Source organism: Myiozetetes cayanensis, unplaced genomic scaffold (genome assembly GCF_022539395.1).
Source record: "Myiozetetes cayanensis isolate MyiCay16 unplaced genomic scaffold, myiCay2020 scf1, whole genome shotgun sequence".
Lineage (NCBI taxonomy): Eukaryota > Metazoa > Chordata > Aves > Passeriformes > Tyrannidae > Myiozetetes > Myiozetetes cayanensis.
In genome coordinates this window covers 96,375,315-96,400,053 of record NW_026086604.1, presented here as the reverse complement: position 1 = coordinate 96,400,053, position 24,739 = coordinate 96,375,315, and the positions used below count along the sequence as shown (strand labels likewise).

At 37.9% G+C, this 24,739-nt stretch overlaps 1 protein-coding gene across 1 annotated transcript in view; it reads left to right on the top strand.

The window, feature by feature from the left end:
- Window positions 1-15,330, top strand: part of ITGA9 (integrin subunit alpha 9) — a 213,465-nt gene extending 198,135 nt beyond the window's left edge. Inside the window, 1 exon segment of the mRNA XM_050325002.1 lies at window positions 10,280-15,330. Within this exon segment, the coding sequence (XP_050180959.1) occupies window positions 10,280-10,378 (99 nt within the window). The 3' untranslated portion in view covers window positions 10,379-15,330.
- Window positions 15,331-24,739: the final 9,409 nt, after the last annotated feature.

Below are 24,739 nucleotides of genomic sequence, written 5' to 3'. Positions count from 1 at the left end.
ACTTCTTTCTAATATCCAACCTAAACCTCCCCTGACAGAGCTTAAGCCCGTGCCCTCTTGTCCTACTGCTGATTGCCTGGGAGAAGAGACCGACCCCCACCTGGCTACAACCTCCTCTCAGGGAGTTGTAGAGAGTTCACTCAGAGGTCACTCCTGAGCCTCCTCTTCTCCAGACTAAACAACCCCAGCTCCCTCAGCCTCTCCTCATAGGACTTGTGCTCAAGTCCCTTCACCAGCCTGGTTGCTCTTCTCTGGACCTGCTCCAGCACCTCAATGTCTTTCTTGAACTGAGGGGCCCAGAGCTGAACACAATACTCAAGATGCGGCCTCACCAACACTGTGTACAGGGGAAGGATCACTTCCCTGCTCCTGCTGGCCACACTGTTCCTGATGCAGGCCAGGATGCCATTGGCCTTCTTGGCCACCTGGGCACACTGCTGGCTCATGTTCAGCCTCCTGTCAATCAGCACCCCCAGGTCCCTTTCCGCCTGGCTGCTCTCCAGCCACTCTGTGCCCAGCCTGTAGCGCTGCAGGGGGTTGTTGCGGCCACAGTGCAGGACCCAGCACTTGGCCTTGTTGAACTTCATCCCATTGGAATCAGCCCACCTCTCCAGTCTATCCAGGTCCCTCTGCAGAGCCCTCCTGCCTTCCAGCAGGTCGACACTCCCTCCCAACTTGGTGTCGTCTGCAAATTTGCTGATGATGGACTCAATCCCCTCATCTAAATCATTGATAAAGATGTTAAACAGGACTGGGCCCAGCACTGATCCCTGGGGGACACCACTGGTGACCGGCTGCCAGCTGGATGCAGCCCCGTTCACCAGCACTCTCTGGGCCCGGCCCTCCAGCCAGTTCTTAACCCAGCACCTGTCCAAGCCATGGGTTGCCAGCATTTTCAGGAGTATATTATGGGAGACAGTGTCAAAGGCTTTGCTGAAGTCCAGATAGACCACAACCACAGCCTTCACCTCATCCACCAGGTGGGTCACATAGCCCATACCTGTCCTGTCTGTCCATAAAATCTGCAAAAACTGTGACTTGGTTTATGTTCTTTGAAATTCTTCTTTCTGTAGTCCTCAAATCATTTCATTTTGTACAGTTTTTCTGATAAACTTTTCAATTTTATTGGTTTTGTTACCCACTTATCTAGATGCTTTAAGTAAGTTGTGACTTGCTATCTTGTCTAGGCTTCTCAGGGTACTACTTTTTTGATAAAGATTATAGGTTCAGTAGGCCTAGGATTAGGCTTTTTCAATATTATCCTGTTATAAAAATGCAGTCAGGTGATAATTAACTTCTGTAATTCAAGACCAAACCTATACTATCTCTAAACATAGATAGATCTTTATTATGTATAACATCTAGGAAACCTTGAGGAGGGAATGGGTCAGTGGAAGTGATTGTACAAATAATTAAGTTTTCACCAGGCAGAAGTTGTGTGGATCATTTGAAGTCTGTTTATTTTCTTAAAGAGCAGTCAAAGCTTGTTTTATTGTTTCTTTTTCCTGAATCAAAGACAGTATCACAAAATATCTGTAGACCCTTGGCTTACCAAGAGCAAAAGGGTTTGTATTTCTGCAACAGTGATTAAAATGTTGGGTTTTCTGCAGTAGATTACATGGTTGATTTGCTGTGCTTTTTGAATTCTGACTGAATGTAACAGGACGATTGAGTTTGTCATCTTTTATTGTTCTGCACACAAGTAAATAGTTAATGCTGTTGTTGTAGCCAAAACACTGCAATGACCAGTGAGTTTGCCAGCTGCCATGTAATATTTGTTCACTGTCCTCAAGATTGGCAACATTTCAGTGGTGGTATGTGTCCAGTACTTGTAAAATGCCTTTGTTATCTTTCTTGATGTAATGAGCTATGTAAGTGTGTACCAATAATATTGTGACTGAGTGTTCTCTCTGATCTGAGTGTCCTCAAAATGAAAGCTGTGCATGGCAGGGTACTTTGAGAACATTGCAGCTGTGTTGCTCTTGTTCTGGCATGGTGAGAACAAATGTAATCCACTGGCAAGAGAGAGGTAGGCTTGTGGTTCAGAACATCTTTCAGAAAAGAAGAAAGATAGCCATCATTTTCAGGAGTTCAAATCAGTAAAAGAATACATATGTAGATTGAAAAATTGTAAATATGTACCTCAGGTTCCAAGGTTCCCCACTGCTGGAACACAACATATGTATTTATTGGAAGTCATTAGCATCCCTCAAACCCAAATGCCAATAACAGAGCAAATGTGACTTACCTAGTCTGGATTCTGTCTTTAGGTTTGGTTTCACAATGGGAAATGGTATATTATAACTTTCACCAGCCATAGCCATTTCCTTCTGGTTTGACTAACACATGAAAGTGACTTATTCTGATAATTATGGACATGCTACAACTTCATTCAAATAATTTTTGCAGATCAAATATATCAAAATACGATTTTAAAGCTACTTTTTATTGATTCCAGAAAGTCTTTAGTGTTTAGTCTTGGGTTTTCAAACAAAGCCAGAAATACTTCAGTAGTGGGTTTTTTTCTATTTGGAGAGGAAATGGATCGAAATATGTCTTAAATTAATTATGCTTATAGGAATGATATCTCTATTTACTGTCCTATTCCCTGGTTCCGCTTTTTCTAGACATATTTGCAGTAGACATTATGTTTTTTGAGGGTGATAATCAGACATGAACTTTGGATGATGGCTGTGTTCATTCTGTGACTTTTTAAAAAATAAACTACATAGTAAAATTTTGCAACTGGAAAAAAATACTTATTTGGAAATGTATGTAAGTTTTAATGTTGGCCAATTCACTTTTTAATTACACTTATATTTATGCTGGTAACAGCTGTCATGCAAGTTACTGTACACAGTTACCATCCTGCAAGAAGTTCGGGCTTTCATTAAACTCAACTTACCAGAACTCAGCACTGAAAGATCTTTGTAAGTTCAGTTGCTATGGAAGAATTTGATTCCTAGCAGCCTTATCTGATCCCAGTGTATTGCAACTGATAAACATTGTTACGGCAGAGAAGAATTAGCAATGTACACAAAATTGCACTTAACTTTTAACTTTCATCTAGCCTGGCTGACTTGACATATTACTGCTGGTACCTGGGTTGAAGATCTGTTGTCCTCCATAAATTTTATTTATTGTTTCACATGCTGTAGTACTAAAACACTTTTTTAAACACACATTTTATTAGGTAATTACTTTGTAATGTTGAAATAATAAGAAAAATATTTTGCTAAGACCAGCCAGTCAATTCATAAACTTAGCTAAAGCAAACATTAAATAAACTATTATTTTAACTAAATACTATATACCTGTCTCAAAGGCCAAATATTAATAACCAGTCATTAAGGCTAGGTACCTCAAAATAGAAGCACAATTCAGACTGGCAGCATTCATGGAAAAGGTGCATTTAGGTATGCAAAACAGATAACTGCACATAGAGAGGGACACCAGTAGAGAAAATCTGATTTAGTCCTTTTTTATTTTTTAATTAATATGACATGCCTTGCCATTGTCACTGAGGCTAGAGGGTCACCCCCATTAATGAACGATATGTTCCTCTAATCAATTCTTGTGTAACTTTTCTCCCAGGAGTTGTTCAGTTGGCTTCAATGGAACTACTTGCATATGTGGTGAATAGAGCTGGTAGTTCTGGTGTTTACCCTTGGAATATCTTTACCATGTAGGTACCATCTAGGTTGCATCAGACAAGATTCATTCATCTAGCCTTTGATTCATTTGTGGATACATAATACCTTTTGTTAAGGACTTAGTAATTACAGTACTTCAGAAATGAATGCTTGTAGAGGAGAACTAATCTTTGAGCAAGCTGCTGAACTTCTCTTTGTTTCAGTTCCCCAGCTGCATAAGTGTATATGGCATTGTGTATATGTACAAAGTATATATTGCATGTGTGTACAGCCATTTGTGGAATGGTGATGTTTGAATCATATTGATTTATTTTCTTGTACTTGTTTCACTGAGCAAATGAGGACCTACAAGACAGTTAAGGGATTTGCCTTTCAAAAAGTCAATGAAAGACTGAATAATCAAACCAGACCTCTGGAGTCCTCATGAGCTTGTCTTAGCCACACTATCATCCTTCCTCCTAAATACACATTTTCTCCTTTAACTCCTTTACAAACATGCCTTTACTTCGGAGGGGGACACAGGATTTGCAGTTTGTCAGTTCTTGGTGGAAAAGCTGATAGACATTATCTGTTTGTGACCTCTATGTACTGTGACAAGTGTCTTTTAATTGGGAGAATGGACATGGTGCGTCCTCTTGTAACTGGTGGTTTGCGAGAATTATCCAGGGCCACCCAAACCCAAGTGCAAAGTTTTTTTACCTGCCTTCTTGACAGTAGTAAAGTGAGCTACACTTAATAACCAGTTATCAAACCCTGCATGGGGAAATGTTCCATGCTTCTAATCTCAGCAGCACTGCTTTGCAGAGATTGGGCGTGTTGTTGCTCTGTGAACTGGTGGCATTTAATGGGGTGATGCTTCTGGCCCTGCTTTGAGCCATAATTAGCTTCATATTTTTCTAGCTGCAGTAGTGTTTTTGTGAAGGAAGAAGTGCTCAAAGAGTATGCACCCAAAAAAAGGTGAGGCGATGTGTAAGTTAATTCTTTCTGAAGTGCCATGAGGTGAATGGCTTGAGACCTCTGCCTGGATTAGCAATGTGGCATTAAAAGATTTGTGATGTAAATACAGACTGTATGGCAGATATGACTAGATAGTGCTTACAGTAGATAAAGAAATGTATGCTAGAGGAAAGACAGCTTGTGACTAAGGCACTGAACCTTAAGGTATGTTGTCAAAGCCTAGTTACATGGAGATTTCTTCTGTGGTTCTTACATTTTGTTTCATTTTTCAGTTACCCCTCTGACAGTGCTTTTCTCCCTTTTCTTTGTACTTGTTGGTTTGTACTGTGAGTGGTAACCTTGTCAGCAGAGCCATATTGTTAAAAATAAATACTTTTTGTGTGCAGTTTAACACCTCAGTATGCATGGGAGAAACTTAATTAAAATAGTAGAAAAACTTGTAAAAGTTTCTGATATAGTCTTGGATCCTGCTTGAATGTTTTTGTTTACAAACCTCTATTCCTAGCTCAGTCATAGTCTTGAAACACTACAGTAAATCAATATATAATGTGGTTTTTACAGTAGTATGTAACTGTTTCTTAATGAATGATATTAATGAGAAAAAGACTTTTAAAAAAAGATAAATATAACTATTCTTCTTCAATCCCTATTTCAAACTATTTATCTTTTTATTTGATTGAGAGAATAAGCCTTGTTGGGTTATGAATGATAAAAATGTTTTAGAAATTTATCCAATGGTGACTATAACAAAAGCAGTGATATTGCTTGCCCTTTTGATCAGTTTTGTTTTTTCCCAACTGCAAATTAAATTTTATTTTGTAATCTCATCACACTTCAAACATACTTATAATTGGCACCCTAAAGAAATAGCCACAGGACCACTGCAGGAAATGTTGGGTAAGTGCTTATACTTTTGGAGTTTGAAAAAATATCAGGTCCAGTAATTCAGCCTTTGGATGTGCACAGAGTAGCAGGGGGGAAAAAAGATAATTTACTGTGATGTTAATTCACTTAAATGACTTCTGACTGAAGTTTTCAGTTTGTGTGAGTACTTGAAGAATGTAATTCTATGTGAGTGCTGTTAGGTATGACCTATCTGTGTTTTTTAAGGGATTTAAACCTGGCATGACAGCTAAAGGGAGTTGTGTGTGCTAGAACCTTAAAATACTCACATTTGAATACAGGACTGGACAGTGCTTCGCACGGTAAGAAATCCCTTCACAATAACAGGTGTAATTCCCAATTCCAGACCTACACAGATTTTCTGTTGCTTTATTGTTCAGTTTTGCCAGAAACATATTTTCTGCTCAGCATACACTGTAGATGGCAGTAAGGTTATGCTAGAAAAGGGTACATGGGCTGGAATAAGTAAATTAAAGGAAGTGTGTAAAACCTATGGATGGTTTCAGGTTTTGAAACCTGATGGTGGCAAACACCATCCAGTCCTTTCTCGAGGTGCTTCAAGTAAATATTAGAGCTGCTATAAATAGGTTGGCTTAGAGTCAAAACCTGAAGCCCCTCCAGTTATTCTAACTCATCTACTCTTTTCTCATCTTCTGCATTGTCTATAGTGGCTGATGCCTCTTCTTTCATTATAACCCTTCAGCTTCCCACAGCGCTCTCTCCTTGCTTCCTGCAAATACATTCTCCTGTTGCCCTTCCTCTCATGAGTGCCTTCCCTGGGCAGAAGTTTAATGATCAAAGTATTTTCATCAGTCCTTTACTTGGATGTGGTTGTGTGAACTCACAAACTGCCTGATAGGATCACAGCTCTTGACGTGGGTATTCCTTTGCTTTGTACATACATTTGTATGTGTACACACATGCATATGTCTGTATGTGTAGAAAGTAAAGTTTGGGAGAAATGAACAATATTAGAGACTCATTACCCATGAAATGTATTGGAGACCATTGACCCACTGTAAAAACCCATTCTACAAATGAGATCACAGCAATGCTCCTGTTAAAGCTGAGGATCTCTTTTCCTCGTCCTTGCTCAATATTCAGGACTCAATCCCAGCAGTGCTGTCCTCACTGGGTTTTTTCAATTCCCTTAATGGCTTTGCATTCGCCATGGAAAAGAGATCTTCTGGTGTTCCTTCAGCTCCAGTGATAAAAGAGCCAATATATGTTCAGCCCATGTTGTATCAATTCTCCTGCTTTGGTCCAAGTGTCTTCCTCCTTATTACCTCTCACTCTATCCTAAATTCACTTGTTCTCTCCAGCTTGCTACAGATATTTATCAGCCCTCACCATACAGGTTAATATTGGTATCATTTTTAATGAAATCAGTTAACTGTAAGGAGATGGATATGCGGGTTGTGTGGAGTCTTGCGAGACAATGACTGTGTTGTGATTTCTTCATGGCCATTATCAAAAAAATCCCTCTCTGGTGATGATAGGGATTATATCACATTAAATGGAAATATGCATTATACACTAAGGAACAGTATTGCATTCCTGTCTTTCAAGGATGGGAAATGTATCTAATCCCTGACCACTATTTCTAAAAATGTAAAAAATAAATAATCCTTAAGGTTCAGTTTCTCTTTTTGCCTGCACTTAACTCCTCTACATAATTTTAGAGTATTCATATCATTTACAGCAAGTAAACATAATTCTTTGTAATGGGATTGCCTCTAAATGTAGGATATTCACACTTTTAAAATATTTGTTATGATTTTCAGCTCACTTTTTATCCCTCTGGAAAGTTATAGAAAAGCATTGTGTATTCAGTGAAAAAATAGTAAAATACCGAAATACTCATAACCAACTTTTAAAGACAATTCCTGAAGCAGATGTTCAGTAACAGACATTTCTTATGAAAATAACAGTGGGAAAGAGTTTGGGTTTGTTTGTTTGGCCCTCGAGGAAATTAAAAAGCCTTTCTATAATTTTGATTATAACTTTAAGAGAAAGTTTTATTATATCAAGGATGTGTTTGAATGAAGGATGGAAACCTTAAGGGTTTAAAATCTGTTTTTAAAACTAGAAATTGAACTTCTCTTGTTAATCTAAGGAAGCAAAGTCCTGTGGCAGTTTTCTTTTCTAATGAAAAACATGTAGGTCTGTTATAAAAACTGATAACACAAAAAATGGCATCCACTTTTTCAACACATCTGCTCCCTGAGCATACGTTAGCAGCAGCAGATTCCTGTGAATAAGTAAGTACCTATGATTAATCCTACTAGGGCAGAACAACAGAGAAGTAGTAGGCTTTTACACTTTTTTTTTCCCATTATCAATATAATAATTCACTTCCATTTTAGACTGAAAATCTAGAGAAACTTCAGCTATTTGCTCCAAGCCTCCATTGAGCTGAATTCTATTGGCATTAATGGTGAACTTCCACTGGGATTTTATGGTGGTGCTATCTTAGGATGTCTTCTAAAAATAAATCCTTTGCACTGGTGTAGCTTGTAGGTTCAAGTACAAAAATTATTAATAATGAATTTTTTCTGCTAAAGAAAGGATTTGATCTGACTTCTAGAGTAAGTCTGAAGGGCGGGGAACTAGAAAACTTCTCTTTAATTTTCTCTTCCTGAATCCTTGCATATAGTGCTCTGAAAGATGCTAGCAAGTGAGGGAGACATGGTCTTCTGAAATTCAACAGTGTCACTTTCATGAGGTGATGTTTCAGAACAGGACCACCACTATCCCTGCATCTGCATGTACATAGCAACAGATAAAGCTTTGCTTGTGACAGATGGGAATGATACTATGTTCACAGTCTGTGCACAAGAATTTCTATGAACAAATGAGTTTTAAGGTCTAATTCCAGTTATTAAAGGGGGCTTCCAGAAGGTCAAGGGGCCTTTGTGAGCTTGAGGTCATGGGCATTTATATGTACATCTACCTACTGTGCATTTATAAAGTGGCTGTAGGTCTTGTGTTTTGGAATGGTATCCTCCAATTTAGTGCTCCCACTAAAACCATCCAATGCTCCCTCCCTGTCTTCGCCTCCTGTACAGCAGGCTGGAATAGAGAACTGGAGGCACAAAAGGTAAAGATCACAGGTTGAGATAAGAAAAATTTACTGGAAACAGCAGTGAGATAGTAAATGAACAGTAACAGCAGCAATATTAATAACAAAAGTGCACAAAAGAGAGAGAGTGATTCATCTACAAATGGCTCACTGACCACAGCAACACCAACCTGACTGTTCCCTCCAGCTTGGAAACAGTGTTATCCCACCACTCCCTCTGGCTTTCAAGCTGGCGCCATCCCACTGCTCTGTCCACCATGCTTACTTGACTTGAAGGAACCCCTTCTCCTTGGAAAAGACTCTCTTCCCCTCATCCCCTGCAACACTGTGAGGTTTTATAGAATAACCTCCAGGTCTTAGCCATCCCCCCTCCTGGCTACTGCAGAAATTAACCCCTGTCTTGGCCAGAATCAAGACAGTAGGTGTGTATGTAACGTACACCGACGCACTCAGCAGGGTACACTTATATCTAGAATAATGACATGTCCCATGGTTGTGATCCATAGTTACCAAACAAAGATGCTTGTTAGACCACACTGCATCTTCTATGCCTTTTGCACAGGAGGTAAGACGCAAAATAAGCGGATGGTGTGTGCATTGTCTCATGCTGCTGTGAATTCAGGATGTAGCTGGGGGTACTGGCAAGGACTTGGGCTTTAGGAAACCCTGCTGGAGAAGCACCCTTGGCAAATTGAACATGCTGCCTTTCAGACCCCTGTGAATTAAAATACACTTGAAGAAAATGAAAGTTTCTGAAAACTGAAATTAAAAAGTCCAACTTAAGGGCATCTAAGTTATGACAAAACAGCACAAAATTTTCATGCACGTAGCCAGTTTGGGAATAAAGGGTGGCAATAACTGTTGATAAAGGAAGACATCATGTTTTACACAGCAGTAGTAAAAAAAAAAGTTTAAAGTGGTAGGAGTTACATAAATGTTAAATTATGGTGAACAAAATATTGATTCAGTGATGTCAACGGTGCTAAGTTTGAGGAGTTATTCTTGAATGCATACTAAAGTCTGTTATTAAAATAATTTTTGGTTTTTTTGGAAGACTTTTAAAAAACCCATATGAGAAGTTTTTCTGCAAACTGAAATGAAACCCACTTGCATTTCTTGAAGTACAAGGGTTTAGGAAGCAAGAGGATATCCAAAAGGAATTATCAGTTATGATAGCTAGAACTGGGATGCTGAGACATGGGTAGGTGTTCTGTATTTCTCTGATCCCTGTTGTTTTGTGCAGTTGTGAGCACTGAGACATCATTCATAAAACTCTGTCAGCGTTTACTCAGGACCTGAGTGTTAATCTGGCTTTAAGTTCAGCTCCAAATTTTGCATTAGTCTCTATTTTAAACCAATAAACCTGTATCTGCCTCATCTGGTCTGTATTTATTAGGATTATTTTATGTGCATTTTTTTTTTAAAGTATACTTTATGTAAGAGGACCTCTTACCTCCAAGTAGTTCATCTTATAAGGAGCAGAGTATTTATGAAGATTTGGGACCCAGTTTGATCTCATTTATACTGATGTAAATAAAGAGCTATGATTTCAGATTGGCACTTAGTTAAATACTAACTCTTGTGCTGTTTTTTTCTGCACACCATTTTCTGTCCTCACACTGACAAATTAAGTTTCACTTTAATGATACTGTAACTTACCACTGTCATCTCTTCTGATTTGCAGATGGGCTTCTTCCGCCGGAGATATAAAGAAATTATTGAGGCCGAAAAGAGCAGAAAGGAGAATGAAGATAGTTGGAACTGGGTCCAGAAAAACCAGTGAACTGCCCATGAAAACTAAAGCCCAGTCATGTGACACGTGCTCACTAGCCTACAGGTCCTGCTCTCATATCTTCCATATGTGGAAGAAGGAATCTTCTCCAGATTTTTCGGAGACCCCATTGATGCTGTGTCTTTATCACTCAAAAAAACTAGGGAACATATCCTGAGGCAACCACTGTAGCCATGTCAGGTGACTGGAGCAATTCATACTTCATTTAAGAGTTGAACTTTGAACTTTGGTAACCAAGCTGCAGTGCAGAGCAATATTTATGAATCCAACTATGTGGTATACCCTCAGGGGAAGACTGTTACCTAAAAATATATTTTATAAATATAAGCTTTTTATATTGAGTATGTCTTTATATTTGTATCGATGTTTTATAATTTCTAGTGAATAGTATATAGCTCACTCAAGCACTGATATCTGGCTAAATCTTTGGAAATACATATATGTATATATAAATTCTATTGTACTTTTAAACTTCAATGCGAGAGAAAAGAGATGTGCAGAGAAAAGTGACTGAAATCCTCATATGCTTAATTCACAAGGCTTGGTAATATTTTATATAGAACATTTAATGGAAATAAGCCAAAATCTTTTCACTGTCTCTTTTTTTGAGTTGAACTTGATATTTGATTTATAAGCTAAAGAACCTAAAGTTTTTCACAGTTGTGACAGTTGTGATGTTCTGGATCTTGAGTCAGTCCTTTACTGGCCTAAATGGGAGAGGATGAAAACGCTTCCTCAGTGATATGTAGCAAGATGTAGATTGCTTTGGTTCACTGAAAAATGTATCACAGAATGTTTTCCTTTGGAAATTTATCTCTTGCAGTCTCTAGGATTTTTATACTAGTCTAAGATTGTACAACTGAGATACCAGAAGGATATAACTGGGCCAAGCATTATGGCATTGACAAATTCCTTGGAATAAAAAAAAAAAATTAATGGAGCCATATTAGTATTAAGAGGGATATTTTTAAAGCTGCTGTTCACAATTGTTATCTGTTGCTATCAAATCAAGTGATAAATTGCTACATCTCTGCCTTGTGAGTTACATATGTAAGTCATGGGTTTGTTTATGTGATAATTTTAAGAGAAATAAGTAGATGCAAGACTTGTTTGTATCTTTGGATCTCAAGATTCCCTGTCTAGGTGTTCCAAGTACTGAATGTCATCCTTCTTCAAGCGTTAAGAAGGGAGTTTAGTCAAGGTGCAGATGTTACTGGATCTCAGATTTCCACTTTGGTTGCTGATAATTACTTAATCATTTGTTGAATTAGAAGAGACATAGTTGTAATTAATTCAACCATGTTTCTTTAAAAAGAGCTCTTGGATTTCTGAATAGAAATAGTGGAACTCTGTAAGACTTGGGTTTAGATTCTACTTGTATTTTGCACTTTGTGTAAATAAGAAGTAAATGTCATGTTGGTATAAAATCCATAAAAAGGAAAGAAAGGTCAACCTCATTGGTAGAAAGTGAAACCAGGATTGAAAGGTTGCAGGATGTCTTATTCCTTAAAGGTATGGTAAAAGAACATTATATCCACTATAGCTTCAAATTTTAAAAATTGAACTCATCCATATTCCTGTTTGCTTTTTACCCCCGTGGCATTAAGTGTCTTCTATTACTACAGTATTGATCAATATTTATTAACTATTAACTATCTGCATGCATTAGGGAGAAAATAGTTTTAAAGTGAATTAAGTTTATTGACATAACATCTGACAAGAAAAGCTATTGGTCTATTCAGTTATTATTCTTAAAACAATCACTGGTGACTTGACACATTCTGTGTAACAAATGATCATTTAAGCCAGAATCCAAGGCAAAGTCCTGTTATAATCACATGTAGCAGAGTACAGATTCTTCATCAGAGTGCAAAAACAAGAGGCTCGTGGTATTTGACTGCACTATTGTATTATCACAGAGAAATAGAATGATAGAAAGCCTTGGGTTGGAAGGGATAATAAAGATCTAATTCCAAGCCCCTGTCATGTACAGGGAAGCCTTTCACTAGATCAGGTTGCTCAAAGCCCTATCCAGGCTGGCCTTGAGCACTTCCAGAGATGGGGCATCCATAACTTCTTTAGGCAACCTCTTTCAGTGCCTCACCATCTCCACAGTAAAGAATTCTCTCCTAATACCTAATCTGAACCTGCCTCTAGCATTAGAAGCTGATGAATTCCTCACAGTATGATATTTCTGACATCAGTTAGTTTTGCTGGTATCTTAACCTAATTTGTTTGGGCTTTTCTGTTACAAAATATCTAAGCTGGACAGAAACTGGATACGAGATTGAATCTCAGCTATGAATTGAAAAAGAAACTGCTTTAAGTACTCCCTGAAAAAAAAAAAAAAGGAGTCTGTTTATTAGCTGTAAGAACCTTCAGTATCCACCCTCTTTAAAACTGAGCCCCTCGAAAATTCTTAAAAAGTAAATTTGCTGAAAAAATAGTTCAAGGAACAAGTGAAATTATTTGTGAATTTAACTGTATTTAAAAGTTTCTATCTGAAAAAAAAAAGGAGGAAGTTCCCTTTGAAAAGTTGAAATGCTTAATTACCATTTTTAAATAGAAATTTATTTTAAAATCTGCCAAAAATGTTTCATTAAAATATTTTAAAAATAAAAATTATTTATTCTTTGAGACATCTTTTAAAAGTATATAAAGAAAAGACTTAGAAAAGGTAAAATACCCATTTAACATTTTATATTTTGTTGGACTTTTTTTTGTTTTGTCTCAAGGCAAAATGGTCTTTCTTATTTCCTTAAAGTAAAAAACAAACAAAATTAAATCCCATTTGATTGAGCCCATACTGGACTTTTTGGATTTCTGACCTGAATTGTCAGAGAATTGATCCAGCTCATCCCTTAATGAAAATCTAGTTGTTGGCCAGATGAGTGCCATGTTCTTGAAACGATCCACAAATTCTTAGTATTATCACTGTTAGGCCCTCAGTAGATCTGTTGTAACATGGGGGTTTGTTTTTATATGTATACTCTCCATATTTTTTTCTTTCTTTTACGTTTTTTCTTTTTAGTCAAGTTCTATTGTGGCTCTTGCATGCTTCCAGTTAGGATACTCAGATATGACAATGAAACATATCAATCCTTCATATTAAAATATTGTAGATGCACCTTTTCACTCCTTAAAAAGCAGCCAAACAAAAAGTCCCACTAATATCAGTTGGTTGCAATCATTTTTTAATCCCAAAATCTTACAAAAAAGTAATATCTGCTGGTTTGGTTGGTTGTTTTGTTGTTTTGTTTTAATTAGGAGACCATTATAAATATAATTGTATCAAAATCTGGAGACATGGTTACTTTGGAAATTGCATCAGGGCTCTAAGGTTCCCATGTGTCAGCTGCTTGTTAGTTTCTTTGTATTGTTTTAATTCTGCAGCAGCTGGAGGTAATCATTATACAAGTTCTCTCTGGTTAATCCATTTTGAGACAATGTCTTTAGTTGTCTTGGACAAGTTCATTGAAAGGTTTGCTAAATTGACGTTGTCTTTTTTTTTCCATCGGGTTCACATTGCACTATCTCTAAGCTATGCAGGAGAAAGCTTAGAAGTGGGGCAGTAACATTTTCAAATGCATCCTCTGGCATCTGAGAGATCTGAAGCTTGCAATGTGTCTTCTTACAAATAGTACCCCTGAAGTTGTTTTTAGGACAGGAAGAAAACAATCTCAGAAAAATACCATGAGGAAGAAAGGAGGGGGAATTAAATAAGAAAATCATTTAATGCAAAGCCTGTGCTTTTGCAACCCCATTTAGTTTCCATCATGACGTCAAGAAGATCACAGTTATTTCATAGTTTTGGTGGTCCACAGCACAGTGGGCTTTCACTTCCCAAGAGATGAGAGCATTTGCCACCTTTCACAGCATTTTTGTGTCCATTTAATTTGAAAACCAAGGGTCTTGGAGGTGAATTTGCATTGATTCTCCTCAAGCAACAACACAACTATTGTGCTCTAAGACTGTCACTAGAATGCTCTGGTACTTGGCCATTGTAGCTAACAAAAATACCTGCTATTTTTTCTGAATAAACCTGGTTTTTTTATTTATGAGTTTATAATAAAGAAGTCAGCAAACTGTAGAAAATACTGGAGCAGACTCTGAGTTGAAGTCATCTCACAGGTTGCTTGGGTTATCTGAGAGAAATTATGCCTGATGTGAACCCCAAGCCTGTAAACTACTTAAGCAATCCTCTCATCTCTAAGTGGCAAAGGCATTTGCAATGCCAAGCATAACAGTGAGAACAGCCCTGTCTGCCTTAATACATGAATGGAAATGACTCCACATACTAAGTCAGTGATGTGCACGTAGCCCAGCTTGCTGAAAGCAATAGTTACACAAAGACTGTCTTTGACAATATTTAATTTTGACTTTCCTGAATTTCTTCTGTTTGTGAGCACATTTCAGAGTCTTGCACAAGTTTGAAGCATAGTATCCATGAGGCAGGGCAATTTACAATATTGCCTTCACTAAAGGACTAAGGGAGTCATGGAACGAATTTCTGTCCTTTGTCCAGGTTCACCCGCTTCTATAGTTTCTTGGATAAAAATGAAAGTAAATTTTTTTCATTTAGTGTGCCTTGATTAAATTGACATGAAGACTGTAATTGCTTTTGGAGCTTGGTTTGCATATGCACTAGAGTACCTGTACCATTGTCACTTGTTTTTCTCAGAATGTCACTGCTTATGTATTATAAAATTGTATGTTTCTTTTTGTGATCTTGTGGTTGAAAGACTGTGTGCACTCTCACTGATGTCACCTGTATTTAGAAGCTTATGTTCACTTGTATTCTAATTAACTTGCACTGTTTTGGAAATGTCAAGTTTACAAAAATACAGTTTTTTTGAATAAAAAATGGCTGCAAAATTATCATAATAATATCATTTTGTTAGTTATTGTCCTTGTCCAGCTCAAGTATTTTTCCATTAATTGGGTGAGACACTTTCTCCTGTATGTTTGAATTAAATAGTATTAAATTAATTTAATTAAATGTGTTCATCTGAGCATGGATAATAGGCATCTTTTATCTTAATTCTAGGACTTTTAAAATCAAGCTATTTGGAGACTAAGAGTACAACTAGCTTGACTACAATATTTTTAAATCGTGGAAATAAAGGTAGTGAGAATTATTTATATTTCATCAACATTGCTCTACCAACATCAAATGAAACCCCATGTGATCATGATACTGGCCTATGATAATAAGTGTCAAATGGTGGTAAGATAAGTCAACCAGGCTTCTGTTTCAATCTATGAATCTGGTTGAAAGTCAAATTATTCAGCTCATGTATTTTTTCCTGCAAAGATTTATATTCCATAGTAGCTGGAATATAGTAGCTAAATAATATATTTGAAAGAATATTTTCTACTCTGTATATCCCCATGCTTAGCCTGTCAAAGGGAGTAGGAGCTGGATATAAGGTTTTACTTCTACTAAGTGTTTCAGTGTTCTACAGCCGTAAAAAAGCAATCTGTTTCCTCTGCATTAGACTGTTGTCTCTATATCTAAGAACAGGCTGGGTAGAGTTAGGTCCTAACCTGTGACTCAGAGCACATTTGTACTGGTGGAAGACAACAGCTTTACATACCACAGTTCCAAAGTCATTAGGAGAGCTCCAAGTAGATGTGGGTTCTGGCATGTAGGTAGCACCCTTCAAAGTAAAAACAAATGTTGTCAGTCAGGAAGGCTTTCTTTAGGAGGGAAAAAAGTTAAGCAAAAGTGGAGAATGGTGCTGCCAAGAGGAATGCAATGCCCAGTTTGCTTTTGGAGATTAGTGGAAGCCTTAGTGCTGCAGCAGGTGAAAGAATAACCAGAGACTTTTGGATGTACTAACATCCCTTCATTATTGTGTAAACAAGCCTGTGTGTGTGTAAGCAGGCGATGCCCATTCCTTTGTGGGGACTGAGGACTGATAAGCTAACACTGCCCTCTGTGGGGCTTGCTCTCCTCTTGTCTTTTCGATGAGCAGAGAACAGCCGTTTGTACATAGCAGGATTTTGCATGCTACCTTCCCCCAAATGGCCTTTAAGAAACCTCTTAGGACTTCTATGAGAAAGTGGCTTTGTTTTAGAAATCAAACCCACAACCTTTAGCAGATTTGTTTCTTCCAGTTTTACCAAGAAAGGAAGAATAAGATCAAAACTAGATCAAAAATCAAGAAAAGTAAGATCTTGTTTTACAATGGAAAAACCATCTCACTTGTTAGCATGCTGCTCAGCCTGGCTCATGTGTAGGATTGGAGCTGGTCTGACATTTTGGCTTTCTATACTGGCTGTTGGCCTGCTCTTTGGACTGGACACAAGTCTCTTTGCTAAATCTTTTCCATATAGTAGTAAAATACCCCATGAGAAAAATGAGACTTTTCCCCACACTTTTTGGGTCTCATGGGGTGCATACTGACCTGAGTAGTCCTAGGTAAGATGTTTTGATTGGATTACTTTTGAGTTCCCATAACACTCTGGATAATTAAGTTCCAGAATGCTGAATGGCAGTGTCATGGGAGTCAGTAAAGTTACAAAGTAGATTTTAATGTCCTCTTACCCCAGCTGGCTTACTACCAGAACTAAAATACAATAGAAGCAGTTATTTTATGCATATTCAAATATACAAATAGATTTAAAGTCATATGACTGCTTACTACAGCACATCCAAGGTTTCAATATTTCAAATGGCTGCAAATGGAAATTTTATTTGCAAGTGGTTTTGACAGTAGTAAAGAATAATAGTGGAGGGATGAATCATCTTAATAAAAGAGCAGTGGAAATTAGTTTTTCATGTCTTGGTCATGCTTTCCTGTAACTGTCCAAAATTATTAATTCACATATTTCTAGTTCATTTTTTCTTTGCAGTTGATGTAGTTAGTGTCATTTGAATGCCTGAATTTCTAGATATGCAATGTTTTAGTAAGTTAACCAGCGGTTCAGAAGCTGTAAAGAATCAGAAATAAATGAAGTAGTAACCTTGAGCAGAGATCTCCTTGCTGCAGACAGGTATTGAGGTATGATATATTGACTTCCATGAAATTATTCTAGATTTATACTAACAAAAGTGAGAAGGGACTCGGGCTCCCTTGAAGCTGAAGGACACACATCACGGGACAAGCTTTACACTAATTTGCGTAAGTGGTAAAGTGTGATAATTTCTGTCATTTAAGCTGTATTCCTCTAGGTTTGCTATCTGAGAGCTGTGCAATTCAATCTTAATGCTGCTGCTCTGTGCTATATTCAGAAAAAGAATAGTAAAGAAGGTGATCACTTTATCCAGCAAAGAGACCACAAAGAGAGATTGCATTCTGTCCTATGTCAGTCTCTCAGGGCAGGTGAGCCTCTTGGAAACTGGATGTGCAGAGGCCCCTTTACTTTTGTCTAAAATAATCAGATTGATGACTAAAATTCCTATTAATGGTTTTTTGTGTTGATTGTAGGTAAATGGCACAGAATAGGAAACTGGCAAAAAACCTAGTAAGAGATCAGAATACCTGCTCATTATTAAATTCGTGAAATCTCTATATAAGATTGGATAGAAGATTATATAATCTTCTGGGGTAAAATAATTTTCTCCATTTTAATTTTCAGGGCGGAGGATAAGAAATCAAATCTAACAGTTTGTGAAAATACAAGGGTTTTTTGTGAGATTGCCAAGTGCCAAAATCATGTTGTTCTGTTTCTTAGCTCAAGACCGTGTCCCTGAGATGGCTTCATCAAAGGGGAGACCCATGTTCCACCTTGACCAGGTGGCACATGTTATGCTACAATAACCTTCTCTCATACTCTACTGCCTGCTCAGCTGTGCTTTGTCCCACTCTTACTCCCATTCTACAGACACCACCAGTTTTTCTCCTCGCCTGTTCTTAAGTTTCTCCTCTGCTTCATAAGTGTTATTATCCTTTTCTCTCAATTTGTCTGAATAATAGGACTAACTTAAATTTAAGTGATTTTCCCACCTTGCACTTAGTTTGAAATATGTCACTGTTGTTTCAGACTGAAACAAAAATTTGTGCTGGAAACTTGGCAGTTTTCCCAAATACATCAGCAGTTCTGAGGCCTATGGGAGGTTCATAAGGAACTGTGGTCCTCTTCTCAGCCATCTTTTCATTTAACTTATTAGCCAGGTTGAAGTGTACCTTGTCAAATCACTAATGATTGTGAAATCTGAGGGAGGGACCTAGATGATAGATAGACAGACAGACAAGACAGACAGACATGTATATGACTAAAACTTATTTTGAAAGTGGACAAATCATATAAAAAGGCCAAGCCTGCCAAAGCCTCAACCCTTCAAAATAGCATACACATTTTGTTTGGAAAGTCTGAAATGCAGTTAGGAACATAGAACTGGACAGTTCACAATTTCAGTATCTTAATTTCATTGGCAACTACTACATATATTTCCTTTTATGAACTGACCAAACATCAGTAGAACCAGTTACATTTCTTTTCCTTATTATTGTTGCTCAAGACTATTCAAGCACCTTGTTTTGATGGCGCTTTTAATTGTCATTTTCTTCCCAATTTGTTCTCTTACCCTCAAGGTCTTTTAATTTAAAGAGTTCCTTTCCTTCATTCCTGTTCTGAATTGATCTTTCTTGAATACAAACAACCAGAAGAAGACAATACTTCCCAGGTGAGGTACCAAATTCCTTGTCCAATGCCTTGTACATCACATATACACAAGACTGGCTCTTCTGGCTTCATGAAGGCTACAAGTTCTCTATGAGATGTGTTGAATGACAAGAGACAAAAAACTAGCACAAATGACCTTTCTCAAGAGCTTTTCATCCACTGTTTTGTGAAGACTGGAATCCAAATATTGTAGGTACACCACAGAGAAGATTGTTAGAGATGAACGGAACCATCCTATGACTTTGTTTGCAGATCTTTGGACTATGATGCCTCCTTGCTAGGTGAGCTGGAAGGGAATCAGAAAGGTTCTCTGTGGGAGGCTTTGGCTGTATTTTAACAGAAATTAACTGAAACTGACCACACCAAGAAGGTCATTCCAATGGCTGAGTGTTCTTTTGTGTCTAATTAGAATCTTCTCAGAAACAATATTTACCCACAGCCCCTCATCTTTCACATATGACTCCTTATAAAAAGGAAATCTCCATCTTCTTTTTAGACACATGACGACAAGGTTTCCGCTTTCTTTTCTCAAGGTTAAATGAACCCAGTTCTCTCAGCCTTTCCTCATATGGCAAGTTTCCCAGTCCTTTTATTAATTTACCTTCATATGCACTGGAAATGTTATTTTAACTTATTTATTTGGTTAATCTTCTTCACATACTTCTGAGTGATGGCATACCATATAGAGAACATAGTTTTACAACAGGGTGATAAAATCTCAACAGTGCTTTTAAAAATATGACTTTCTTTGGTGACAGATAACAAAAGCTGGTATGAAAGTGTGGGAAGACGGCTAGGGGTAAAAATTAGAGGAAACTAAGAGTTATAGGGTAAAATGCAGTGCTATTCCCTGGATGGAACACAGTCAACATGCTCCATGAGGACTCCCCATACAGCAATAAGCATCTGCTACAAGGGATGGAACTGAAGGTGGAGTGGAGACGCTGCAGCCTCCCTCCATAGAAATCCTTATGGGGCAGGGAACTTAATGGGACTTTGTAGTTCATAAGACTACATAGCACCTGTCAAATAAGGGAGATAGACAATGTCCTCCTGCTGGGGAATTCTTGATGGATTAAACTGCATCTGTAATGGTACAGAATCCTATGGTTCTCATTAAGAGGTAATGCATGCACCTTCATACTGGCAGAATGGGTCTGCCCTCAGTGGTTAAGGTATTTATATGTAAACTGTGACAGTTCTGGAACATGGAGGACACATGGGAAAATGAATTTTACCTCTTTGATTTCCCTTTCAGTGTGAAACTCACTGACAAGTAAAAGAAAAATCCACTAGTGATTATTAAAAAAAAAAAAAAAAAGGGATGACCTTTTACTCAGGAAATCCCAGAGATTCAGAGGAGCTATGGCACCAGAGAACTTTTCTGTCTTCCTACGGGTACCTTTTTTGTTTTGTTTCAGTGGTTGCAGTAATAAAATACATTAAAAAAAAAAAAACAAGCCTATTTTCTTGTAAGTCAGTGGGCTGATTTTGGCTGGGTATGAGTTAATTTTCTTCACAGTAGCTAGTATGGGGTCATGTTTTGGATTTGTGCTGTTAACAGCATTAATAACACAGGGATGTTTTAGTTATTGCTGAGCAGTGCCTTTCCTGTTTCTCATACCATCCCACCAGTGAGTAGGCTGGGGGTACATAAGAAACTAGGAGGAGACACAGCTGGGACAGCTGACCTCAACTGACCAAAGGGATATCCCAGAGAATATGGCATCATATGGGGAAAAAGGAGAAAGTGGGGGATGTTTGGAGTGACGATGTTTGCCTTCCCAAGTCACCATTATGCATGATGGAGCCTGGCTTTCCTGGAGATGGCTGAACACCTGCCTGTTAACAAGAAGTGGCAAATAAATTCCTTTTTTTTTGCTTTGCTTGTGCATGCAGCTCTTGCTTTACCTATTAAAATGTCTTCACCTCAACCCTATAATTTTTTCTCTTTTGCTCTTCTAATTCTCTCTCCCCATCACATCAAGGGTGACTGAGTGAGTGGCTGCATGGGGTTTGGTTGCCAGATGGAGTTACACCATGACAGACAGATGTCATCTGTCTTAGAGTGAATAATATAACATAATAACAGAATAAGGAAGACCAGGGAGATCAGTTTAGGTTTTTTTTAATCTTCAGGGATTTTTGGTTTGGTTTGGCTTTTTTTAACGTTGACCTTTTGCATTTGGACTGTGAGTTATTTCAATAGCTCTTTCACCTCACCAAGAAACCACTTCTGAAGAAAATTAATATTTCAGACTAAACCTACAGAATCCCCAGTATCTAATATCTCAAGCATCCAACATCAAACACTCCAAGCATTCAATTTCCCAGTAATGCTTTTGAGTCATTTCAAACCTCACCAAGGTGATACCTAAACATTGTGATTGTTTCCATCTTTCAAAGTTTTCACTCTTCTCACATAATTCTTTACAATTTGTTTTACTGTCTAGCATTCTTCTATCATATAGTTGATAACAAATACCTTACCCCTGCCACCACGAACATATGCTACTGCAGAAAAACATTTCAGGTTGTTCCCAGAGGAAAACTGTCCTTCAGATGTCAATCTACAGTATTAATAATAACAATAACAACAAACAAATTCTACTTTGCTTAGCTTATCCTAAAAGACAAAGTGCTGCTAAAGACAGGTCAGGAATATGACTGAAAGATAAAGGTGTCCACTTAAAGAACCCTGAAGAACTGTAATTTGAGTCTCAAAATAGCAGGCGATGGCTGCTTCTTCCATGTCTTTGTGTTGCAGCAATCACATAACATAATCTGTTAATAAATGTTTATGCTTTGTTTCCCCACTCTTTTTTTTTTCTTTTCCCGCGGAGATGTAAACCTTTGAGATGTGGTAGAATGAAAGCTCTGAAGCACCAAGTCCCTTCCCTGTGGAGTAGGTAGGCACTCAAAGCAATACCAGTGTTGTGATGAGTGTTGCCATTTGCATACTGAAATAATAAGAGATGCTTTGGGAATGTGAAGCTGGATCCTAATTTTACCAGTGAGCAAAATTTCAATGGGAATGTCAATGGTAATGTGGGCATGCATGTTCTATTTAGCAGAATCAATTTTAGTCCTTGAGCCTGTTGCTGCAGATATATTTAAGAGGAGATATTATGACTGAAGTCAAAATCAGTTCAGTGCTGGCAATTTTTTAGCAGGGACTAGGCAGGCATAAAAGCTCCTTTCATGCTTACCATTGTAATAAGTAGTAGTAGTTAAATTTACTCATCAAATTAGTAGTAGTAGTTTACTCGTTAAATGGTAATACATGTTATATTCTTATATACATATATATGTTATTATAATCAATGCTCTGTTAAGACTGGGAGACTGTAAGTTACAGAATGGTTAAGCTAATAGTCATGCAGCTTGCAATTCTTAAGCTGGAAAGACAAATTATTGTGTTTTACTGAATAAGTATTTTGTATCTTACTTTTATAAAAAGCTTGTTGTCTCACAACACGCATAAAGTAAAGGAAAGAAGGACAAGGACCGAAGAGTCAGGAACTGAAATGATACAGAGTATCCAAGATGGATATCTAGAGATGCCTGCACACTAGGCCTCAAGGTCTAAGGACTGATTGAAACTATGGACAGGAAAGCACCTGGCAACTCAAACGGACTTGCAAAGAAACCAACCAGAACCAGACCTGCAAACTCGGATCCAATAGAAGGAGAACAAGTAACTGTGGGAGGGGAACTGATAAGGGAATAAAAGTTACTGGTTTTGCCTACTGCGCTTGCGGACTGTGAGTGGAGCAGGAGATTCCTCGGCCGCCCAGCATGCTGTTTTGCTTATTTGCATCTTCAATAGATTTTTATTCCTATATTTCAGCTCAGTTTCATTTTACTTATAACACAATCAACACTTGTTACATTAATTTAACTATTGGATAATTTGAAATACATACTTTTAAAGCTGAATAACAGCAGACTCACCTGCCTGTCTCCTGAGCTGTTACTTTTTGCATGCCGATGTTATCCTAGTGACTAGATGTTCCAAGCTCTAGACTCAGTTTTGTGAAATAAGAGAAACATTCCAGAGCTTATGTAGGGTTAGAAGATCTTACAGGATTTTAATATTTATCTCATTGATTGTTCTCAAGGATGTAAAAAATCTGTCAGCTCTTGAAAACTCTGCAGTCAACACAACGAGTGGGAAAGAAAATAAAACACAAAATTGTGGTGACACTGGACCTAAAATTTGAAAGTGAGTTATTCTAGCGTGAAACAGTGTTATCTTTGTCATTCTATTCTGAGCACACTCTGATTGATCCTGGAGTAGGATACATGTTGATAAGTTTTCACTGTAATTGATATTTACTAGTCTGACCTAAATTACTAAAAAGCAACAACTAACTTTGCCTGAGTCTGAGTCTATGCCCTGCTCAAGAAGTGATTTATTATAATAGTCTTAAAACTGTAGGCTAGGTTAAAGAAAATATGGGTCATATCCTAATCTGAATACTCTCCTCATTTGTCCTGAATTTGAATCACTAATGTATTCAAAGCCACCTTGGATAATTAGGGAAATCAACTTAAACTGATGGTGTCTCATGGTGCCCACAATAATACCACAACAGCATCCTGGTGTTCACCTATTGTATTACCAGATGTCTTACTATTCCATCTCATTCTTCTTTCCTGTACCATTCGTTTTATTGACCTGGTGCCTTGGACTATTGAAACTGCAGACGTGATGGGGCAGGGATCCTTTTTTCTCTATCTGGCATGCCCTGAGTTTGCTCTATGAGTTCAAAGGTTATATTATGGATGTGACAAACCTCAGACTACTTGAAACCTGGATAGACCTTGAATCCTAGACAGAACCCCCCCACCCCTGAAACAATAAAAATGTTAAAACATTTAGTTGTTAAAAAAAATCTGATTTGGTTTAGGTGCTTTCATTTCTTTATGGCACGCACTTGCAACATAGACACAATGGAGGCAATTGGAACAGTTGAGTGAATGTAAACCACAGAGGGATTAAGCCCACTGTCTATAAAGCTCATGTAGCTAAACGATCCAAAATCTGCCACAGACCTTTTCTGCTCACAGTACTGAAAGCCTTGGTGAGATCCACAAAGGTTACATAGAGTCCTTTGTTCTGTTCCCGACACTTCTCTTGCAGTTGTCTGAGAACAAATACCATGTCTGTGGTACCTCTGTTGGCTCGGAAACCACAATGGCTTTCAGGTAGAAGATCTTCTGCTATAGTCGGGTATTAATCTGTTCAAAAGAATTCTTGCAAGGATTTTACCAGCAATGGAGAGCAGAGTAATACCTCGGTAATTTGAGCAGTCTGATTTATCTCCTTTCTTCCTGTATAAGGTGACGATGACAGCGTCACGAAGGTCTGAAGGCAGTTCACCTCGTTCCCAACAGTGCACCACAAATTCATGAAACTTATCATGGACTGCTTGGTGAGGTTCCAGACTTCAGGTGGGATTCCGTCAACCCCAGCTGCCTTGCCAATTTTCACGTGCTGTATTGCTTTATTCACTATGAGCATGGTGAGGCATTGGAACAGGATCTCCAGAGAAGTGTTCAAAGGTTGGGTTGGATAGGGTTTTGAGCAACCTGGTCTAGTAGAAAGTGTCCCTGCCCATGGCAGGGAGGTTGGAATGAGATGACTTTTAAGGTCCAACCCAAGCCATTCTATCATTCTTTGAAATCTGAATTGGTCCCACTGATTTTGCAATATGC